Below are 9502 nucleotides of genomic sequence, written 5' to 3'. Positions count from 1 at the left end.
AGAGCCGCAGCATTAGTGCTGGCCCGGCAGCTGTCCCTGGCGTGGCAGGGACACCTGGGCCCATGTGTGTGGCTACTGTTGTAATTACCTCTGCTTGTTGCACGAAATGAGACAGGTGTCTGTGTGCGGCAGCTCGTCCAGAGCACACCAGACCTTAGAACTTCAAAGAGAGACTAGAGGAGAAAACCAGACAGAAAAGAAGAAAAAAATGAAAAAGAAAAAGTTAAAGGACTGGTTACACAAATGAGCAGCCCTGCTCTCTTCCCAGAGATTCTTCCTTTCCCACTTCTCTTTGCAGGGCTGGAGGTGGGTGGGGTGTGGCCGAAAAAGTCACTAATTAGGAAAAAATATCAGGTCATTTGTCTTTCATCTTTTTTCTCCAGACACAGTCTTCCTTGACAAGAACGGTCAGAGGCAGAACTAGCTCATTTAAAGCTTTTGAATGTTCCTTAATTTTCAGCAATAACATACATCTCTCTCACTGGGGCAGATGCCTAGTGACTTCCTGGAGAGATGTTTATTCTCTCCCTCCTTCTTCCCCACCCCGTCACACACTTGCTGCACTGGGATTTTATAAAGGTCAATATAATTACATATAAGAAATTGTTTTAAAGGAGAAAGGTATTACATTCATCCAGTGCAGAACAAATTTTCGTGTAAATAAAAATATGTGGTTTTAATTAATCAGGACTAGCGGGAGTACCCAACTCTTCTCAGAGTTTCATGTTTTTACTTTTATCATCAGCCTTCCCACACCCCAGCCCTGAATCAGCTTATTTTTTGATCTCATGTGACCTGGTAAAGTATTAAGCCTGTATTGTTGGGACAAAGCCCAGTGTCACATTGTTTCTCCACGGTGTCATTTGCCAGCCAGTCTGGAACCACAGCCCACCATGGGTAGGGCTGGCCTCTTCTTCCACAATCAAGTTCATTCTTTCCCTTGGTTTGTATATATTAAAACTCATCTCTGTTTTGAATCTTTCTTTTTTTCTTTTTTTGCTGAGGAAGATTCACCTTGAGCTAACATCTGTTGCCAATCTTCCTCTTTTTTTTTGCTTGAGGAAGATTAGCCCTGAGCTAACATCTGTACCAATCTTCCTCCACTTTGTATGTGGGTTGTAGCCACAGCATGACTGACAAGTGGTGTAGGTCTGCACCCAGGATCCGAACCTGCCAACCTGGGCCACCCAAGTGGAGTGTGCTGAACTTAACCACTATGCCACCAGGCCAGCCCCATGGATCTTTTTTTTTTTTTTTTTTTTTGGTGAGGAAGATTAGCTGGGCACTAACATCTGTTGCCAATCCTCCTCTTTTTTGCTGAGGAAGACTGGCCCTGGGCTAACATCTGTGCCCATCTTCCTCTACTTTATATGTGGGATGCCACCACAGCATGGCTTGACAAGCACCACCAGGCCGCCCCCCCACCCCCACCCCTTGAATCTATTTTTGATGATGACTTTATTCTGCTCTTGTGGCCTATTTTTTCTGCTTCACCCAGTCAGTTTTGAAACGTGTTGTTTTACTATGTTTTTAATGTTTGATGGAAAGTCTTAGGTCAGGTCTTCTGGAAGTGGAGGGGTGGATTCACATGTGTGTGATTTGTTCACAAAGGGCTCCCAGGAGGGGAAACAGGACGTAGAAGGGCAAGAAGCCGAGCAAGGGGCAACTTCAGGCGAAGTCCCAGCTGCTGCCTGATCCTGCAGGGGAGCGCTGAACACAGATCCTATCATCTCAGGGCTTGTCCAGGCAAGTTAACTAAGCTCTCACACTCCTGCACCTGCCAGTCATCGACTATAACATTCTGGGACATGGAAACTTGTAAGCACTTTGAACTCTGTGGGCGGGTGCAGGCTAAGCCAGCCCTGGCCCTAGGCAGTCCTCCAAAGAGCTGTGTGTGTGTGTGTGTGTGTGTACTGACAGTGTCCACTACAGTGGGACAAGACCCCTTTGTTACTTCCCCCCAAATATATTCCTTGAGTTTTCTTCTTTTTTTTTTTTTATAATTTTATTTTATTTATTTTTTCCCCCAAAGCCCCAGTAGATAGTTGTATGTCATAGCTGCACATCCTTCTAGCTGCTGCATGCGGGACGCGGCCTCAGCATGGCCGGAGAAGCGGTGCCTCGGTGCGCGCCCGGGATCCGAACCCGGGCCGCCAGCAGCGGAGCGCGCGCACCCAACCGCTAAGCCACGGGGCTGGCCCTTCCTTTTTTTTAAATAACAATTTTACTATCAATTTTCCAAGGCCTCTGAATGAACCAGGTGGAATTTGAATTGTTATGGTACCGAATCTACAGACTTCAGTATGTTCCTTTCAAAATTGACTTTCCTCTCTTCCCTTTGCCACATCCCTCGGAGTGCAAATTTAGAACGTTTTAGTTGTGTGGTTGAATTAAAAGGGCTGGGAACGATTGACTGATCTCTACTGTTGCATGAGTGTTTAAAAAATGACATAAAATTTTGAGACAAGAACTGCAGTTAATAAATTAAAACCCGGGCATAATATACCTACTTAATGGAGTTTGGAGATCCAGGGACAATCCTAAAATAAACTAAACCTCGGATTGATTCAGATAACGACCTTTTATTCTTTTTTTTTTTCTTTAAAAGTGGTATGTCAACATCACTTCATTTCTACATTTCAGAGTTCTGTACATTTCTTAAAAGGAAATAAGCAATGCTCAATGTACAAAGTAAAAACAGAAAACTAGAAAAATCTGAATAAAATGGAGCAAGTTGCCATAGGTCATACAGTACAAATCAGTAATTAGATGTCATCTGAAGTGCAATACCACTGCTGTGATGATGAGTTAAGGAATGAAATAAAAATACTCTATTTTAAACAAACAGTATATATATATTTATATGTATATTTTTTACAGATAGTAGACCCAGTGATATCTGCAGTATTGTAAAAACTTATTTACAAATAACTTTTTTTAGACATTACATATACATCAGCACCTTAGGAAAAACAAAACAAAACAAAACAACCTTATTAAAATCTACGTCTCTATTTAGTTGGTCCCAGTACTGAGCATTTGGAGGAAGCTTTGCAAAGGTAATGGAGCGCCCTGCTCTCCATCAGCCACCTCCACTTTCTCATCATTGCTTATATATTTATTTCCTGTACCTTTCAGAAAAAGGTAATTAATTATGTAGTCTGTGTCTTCTTGTTTGTTTACTTGTTTTTTTGGTTTTCATCTGTTTCCACTCGAGTTTCTCTGGTGGTGTCCCTCCCTACACAGGGCGTTCACAGTCACCCTGCCACCACCTCTTCCCAGAGGGAGCACAGCCCCTGCCTGGGCTCTCACCCACCTGGCCCCCTCTGATCTTCATCCTGCCCCTTGCTGAGTAGATTTACAGTCATGCCTCACATAACGACATTTTGTGATGACTGGACCGCATATACAACGCTTGGCCCATAAGATTAGTACCATATAGCCTAGGTGTGTAGTAGGCTATACTATCTAGGTTTGTGTAAGTACACTCTATAACGTTTACACAACAATGAAATCGCCTAAGGATGCATTTCTCAGTACCCCTGTTGTTAGGCAACGCACAACTGTATAACCTTGGTACTGGGCAAGCACGTCTGGGGCAGTGTTTGCCTGCCTGCCGCCTCACTACATCCTTTGCCCCCAGCTATCTATTCGAACCCCCCTTCTCAGGACTTTGCCCTGAGTGCAGCCAGTCCTGCTCCCCACAGCCCCGCCTGGGTTCTGGTGTGGTGAGTTGTGTGTGAGTGCGCAGAAGGGAGCCAGCCTTTTGTTCATGGAAGGAAGGAGTGGTGGGGAAAAAGCACATGCCATTCTTACCCACTTAGGACAATAATTATGCCACATGGCTTCCAAAACAGGACAGTGGGAGGGGAGGCAAGGACTAAAGAGCCTTAGATAGCGGAGGTTGTTGATCCCTTCCGGCAGACTTCAGTTAGGGCAAATTTGAGTGAATTACAAAGAGAACAACTGTACAGAACTTTTGAAGTGGATTACTTTGCCCATATGAAAAGAACCATATCTTCCTCCTTTTTATCATCAAAATGTGTAAGGTTGAGCAATTGATTTTTCAGTTCCTCATCTCAGGATTTCAGAGGCGTCTTTACGGTGAGTAGGGATTAAAGGCAAGGCCAGTTTTAGAGCCACACCTCTGGGATTTTTCCCAAAGGGAACAAGAGCCAGTGACCTCGAGGCCATGCCTCCCTGGGTATGCCAGAAGTATGAGATGCGGCTTATATAAACCCACCGTCCTCATCAGAGCAGCCCGCTCAGTTCCCGGCAGAGACTATTCATTCGACTCTACACATTAGAGAAAGAAAACTCCAGTTGCCTTTGCATTTCAGGCATTGTCCAAGCTCTTCTTGCATTTATTTTGACTCCGCCCAGGCTCCCTAAAGACAAAAGCTTCATTTCTTCTTGGATAGACTGTAAGGAGAAGCAAGGGCAGGCTGGGGTGGCGGCTGGGAGGAATAAGGGCAGGAGTGGGGGAGAAAGGCGGCATCCAGCCGGAAGTAGACGGGAGCTGCCTAGACGTATAGATGTTGTCTGGGCCCCCAGGAGGCTCCAGCCCAACTACCTGGAGTGATGGCCACCACGGTCACCAGCAGAGGGCTGTCCCACAGGACTGCCGGAGGGATTGTCTCCAAGCTCACTTGGCTGTCCTTGTGAGGCAGCCGATGGCAAATCCTCTAAAATTCCTGAGGGTCATCATGGGGCAGGAGACACACGTAGGATCCTTTGTAGTCTCCCTGTGACATCTCACTGTTCTTTGTGTCTACCCTCCAAATACAGTAGCATGTCTTGAAGCCTGACATCTCTTTCCAGCCCGAGTACAGCGCATTTCTGACCTGTGCTCTTGGCCTGTGCAACCACCCAGCAGCCTTGGTGGGAGGGAGCCTCTCCCTGGCCGGAGGCTCTGTCTCTTTTGTGTCTCCCAAGCTGCAGTCTCCGGACCTGGGCCGGGAGGGGCAGACGGATACCTCACCTTGGGCAGCAGTCCGTCTTGGCTGGCGCAGCTCTTGCTGGGCCAGGCGATCACTGGGAGTGCCGAGCAGAGGGGCTTCAGATTCGTCTTCCCCACCTGCCTCTGGTGTGTCTCCCTCTCTTGCAGCAGGGATCTGCATGGCATCTCGTCTCGATTGCTGTGTGGAAATCAGGTGAAATGAGGCCCCGCGGGGCTGTGGATTGGCACCTGGGTCTTCCACGGTCAGCCAGCTGCAGTTTTGCTCAGTTTACGTGGGTCAAAAAAACAAAAAACAAGGATGGGTCAACATCCTGTTTCTTTTTCACGTTTTAAGCTTTAACCACTAGTGTTGTGGCTCCTGGGGCCCCTCTTGACTAGGGGTTTCCAAACAATTCATCAAGCTCCTGCATCCACTCATCCCCTGGCCCGCCTTTGATGATGGAGTCCACGAGGTCTGCACTGTCCGAGAGGCCAGGGAAGGAAGCCCCAGCTGCTTCGCCACTGTAATTGTATGACACGTCCTGAGGGGGGTTCCGTTCATAGGCTTGGCTCTGGCTGCCTGCGGCAAAGCTGCCACTGGGCATCTGCTGCTGTGCTTGGGGCTGGCTGAATGCTGGCATGCCAGGGACGCCCTGGCTTAGGCCAGACATGACCATCGGCCTGGCCTGGCTAGTGCCTTGCTGCCCCGGAAGCGGCGGCATCATCTGCCGACCCATCGCAGCTGGGTTGAGGGTTCTCACGGCGCCAGTGTTAGCGTCCACGACCTGGCTCAGCCCCTGTGGGAAGTGTTGCTTGGTCAGCCTCGGCTGGCCAGCTTGAAGTGGGTAGCTGGCACCATTGTTGAATGCTCCTAATTCTCCACTAGTCCTTCCAGGCATCCCCTGTAAGCTCCTCTGTTGCCAGCTCTGTGCTCCCTGCTGGACCGTTCCCATAATGCTCTGCAGCCTTGGTGGGCCTTGGGGCCTTGGCAGGGCCTGGCCTACTGGCCCTTTCATCTGCTGGTGCTGCTGGGGAATGGCTGAGTTCACCAGCATGCTCTGACCAAAACCACTCACCATCCCAACCCCTTGCCCGGAGGCTGGCTGCCTCGGCCCCTGGGCTTGGTTGTGTGTGATGCTCATGCCACTTTGGTTTGGGTGCTGCAACATTTGGGTCATTCCTGTGCTCATACTGTACATTCCTGGTTGGCTGGTAGGCGTGGTGCTATAAGGTGCCAGTCCCATCTCTGACTGGGCTGCTGCTGTGGCCATTGTCCCTGGGTTCTGGGAGGGTCCCATTCCCATCATGCCTGTGTTCTGTGTCATCAACCGTGATGTTCGCATGCTCTGGAGGGCTACTTGGCTTCTCACGGCTGCTATATCCTGGGGAGAACCTGCAGGGAAAAAAGGACACACACCACTCACTCTTCTCGATAAGCAATGTACTGTAACAAGTTGTTGGAATTTTCTGTGGGAGTGACCAATTTTTTTTATATGAAAGGATCTACTCTGATAATAAATCCTTAATAAAAACGATTATTATTCTTCTGCTTATAACATAGGCTGATTGTGAAAAATATGGAAAATACTGAAAAACACAAAGATGAAAATTAAAGTCACCTGAATTCCCGCCATCCAGAGATGACCGCTGGTAACTATTATTTATTTAAAAATAGACACACACAAAAATTGGGATCATATTGGACACATGCTTTTGTAGTTAACTCTTTCACTTGATATGCCTTGATATTATTTTTGTCCACATTTCAGAAGCAAATTTTGTCTCATTCTTCTTGATATGATGTCACCCTCAACCAATAAGATACCATTTTTCTTGGAGGTGAGAGGAAATTTACCTCTTGGGCTAAATTAAGAAGAAATGGCTGATCACTTTGCATATTCTATTTGTGAAATGGAACATGATTCAGTAGAGAATATTATCAATAAAGACCATTAGACTAATTTCCCTTGAGACTTGAGTAGGATTTGAGAGGTTAAAGGCCATTGCTTCTGCTAAGAAGCTATTTCGACAGATGGGACATTTTTGGATCCACTCTGTAGATTTCCACATGCTCCAAATTCTCTGAATCATAACATGTCAGTGCGAACCGGCCAGCTTCCTGAGCTAGAAAAAGAAATCATCCTGCTGCTTGCTACTTGGCAATGAACTTTACGCATTTCTCCAGCAAAGTCCACTCTTTCAAATCGGCAGTGACTATTTCTTTCAGTAGATTGCTAACGTAGTTTTAATCATGCTGCTTAAAAGTTGGCCAGAGTATCAATGCCAAGTCACTCAACTCTAATTAGGCATTTGAGTGAGTCCTTCTTTACATGTTCTCAGGAAATTTCCAAACCAGCCAAGAGAATAGGAATGTCACCCTCAAAACCCCAGTCAATTTTGCAAGGGGCTAGGAGGTACACCCAAATGGATTTTTCTATGTCTCTGCTAAAGATTAAGTCTATGAGAAAAAGAAAAATAGTTTTTTCCTGGACATTTAAAAAAGATGCAGCATGGGAGCCAATCGATATTATAAGCAAATCTGATCCTACCTGGAACTGAGATGGGAAACCAGACGACAATAGTGTAACCTTGTTACACCTGGCACCTTGGCAGATAACTGAAGTGTGTTTTTGTCTTCCTGATGGGGGTATTGATTCCTGGGCAGCAAATATGTCTCCATATTTTCTTTCTTTCTTTAAGAAAGAAAATTATGGGAATTTTGATTATGACTTAAGTTTTTGTGGCTTGAAATCAATATCATGCTGCATTGAAAAATGAAATGGTTACTGTGGGGAAACCTGAAGGATGTGGGGGAGATCCTTAGAAATGTTTCAATTTTTTGTTTTAAGCTTAATTCTAACTAAGTGATTTTTTCAAAAAAATTATAAGCTCCTGATTAAACACTGAATTGTAATCTTGTTATGAAGTTTTGTGACCTTAATGACTAAATTTGTATCGACTGCATGGCCAATCTGATCAACTGTGGTGAAATGGGTTATTGAGTTGTTTATAAAAAAATTTAAGGGAAAAATATTGCTGACTCAGAGATTGATCAGATAGACCCAAATTACACAAACAGGCTGATGGGCTGCTGGAAACAGATGAAATGACTTTCATATTTTGGACATTTTTGTTGTATGTTTATAAAAAATATTTTGAGGGACTCGATATTATCTGGATTAATTTTGTGAATGAGAAATAGGTTCCTTTCTTAAGAAGGCAAAAATGCTGCAGTGCCTTTTAAGAGGTATTAAAACACTAATCCAAGCCAACCTTTATTTATTTATTTTTTTAATTTTATTTATTTTTTATTTTTTTCCCCCAAAGCCCCAGTAGATAGTTGCATGTCATAGTTGCACATCCTTCTAGTTGCTGTATGTGGGACGCGGCCTCAGCGTGGCCGGAGAAGCGGTGCGTCCGTTCGCGCCCGGGATCTGAACCCGGGCCGCCAGCAGCGGAGCGCACACACTTAACCGCTAAGCCACGGGGCCAGCCCGCCAGCCTTTATTTTTACTTAGTTTAAATGACTACACTATCTGGTTGTAATTCTACTCGTTAAAAAAAATGGCATTTTAAAATCAGCAATCAGCACCATATTTTTCACCTAATACAAACAAAAAGCCTTTTATTAATCTAGTTTTATGCCTTCAGTAACTTTAAATATACAGAGGAAAAAATTCAAATTCGTCCAAAGAATTAACTTGTTTTTATCTGATTACTATATACGTTAAACAACATACTACTTTTTCTTCTTCTTTTTTTATTTTTGTCTAAAACAGATATTATTGTGAGACACTGTAGTCAAACTAATTTTCTTGTCTGCTGGTTAACATCACAATGTCAAAGAAAATCTTCCATATTCAAATAGAGATGATAATATGCAATTTTTTCTTAAAAGGGTCTATGTGCTATTTTCACTCATAAGAAGCCCTATATTTGTGAAACATAAGCTTTTCCCCATGGGCATGTAACACTGCCCAGAGGCACAAAACTCAATAAAAGAAAGATAGTCATTAAAACCTTTGAAATGTGTGGTGGTGAGAGAACGTGTAGGGTCTCATGCAAGTTATTCCTACCAGAACATCTTTCCAAGGACAATATTTCTTATCTATCAATTTGCTATTTTCCCAGATACACAACATTACGATATCTAGGGTGTTAGTAAAATACACGAAAATGCTGAAGATAGTAAAAAAAATGATCATATCAATAAGCTCAAGGACCCTAAAAAATGTCACTGGTTGTTTAGCTTAAGCATAGCTAAATTTTTAGGTTGATTACCTGTGGTTTGGGGTTTTAGGAAAGTTCAAAGAGTAGAACTATCTTAAACTGACCCCAAAGCATTCAGAATAACTCATAATATAGAGGAATTATTAAATTTTGGTGGGTCTCTTTATTTCAAATATAATAAATGTTATGAACCTAGAAAACTCAAGGGACACTATGTTGGGTTTATCAGATTTTATGTTTTTAATTAGTTCATAATATAAAGCACTGGTTCTCAAAGCGTGGCCCTCAGGCCAGCAGTAGCCACAACTCCTGGGAACTTGTTAGAATGCAAAT

The 9502-nt window shown here is 44.2% G+C and overlaps 1 protein-coding gene across 3 annotated transcripts in view; it reads right to left on the bottom strand.

The window, feature by feature from the left end:
* Positions 1-2562: 2562 nt before the first annotated feature.
* Positions 2563-9502, bottom strand: part of MAML3 (mastermind like transcriptional coactivator 3) — a 402996-nt gene continuing 396056 nt past the window's right edge. For all 3 annotated transcript variants that reach the window (XM_087437592.1, XM_087437593.1, XM_004426480.3), the window contains one exon: positions 2563-6332. In XM_087437592.1, the coding sequence (XP_087293718.1) occupies positions 5335-6332 (998 nt within the window). In that variant the 3' untranslated portion in view covers positions 2563-5334. The remainder of the gene's footprint in view (positions 6333-9502) is intronic.

Source organism: Ceratotherium simum, chromosome 12 (assembly GCF_057802395.1).
Source record: "Ceratotherium simum simum isolate JZ-2026a chromosome 12, ASM5780239v1, whole genome shotgun sequence".
NCBI lineage: Eukaryota > Metazoa > Chordata > Mammalia > Perissodactyla > Rhinocerotidae > Ceratotherium > Ceratotherium simum.
This window is presented reverse-complemented; position numbering and strand designations above follow the sequence as displayed.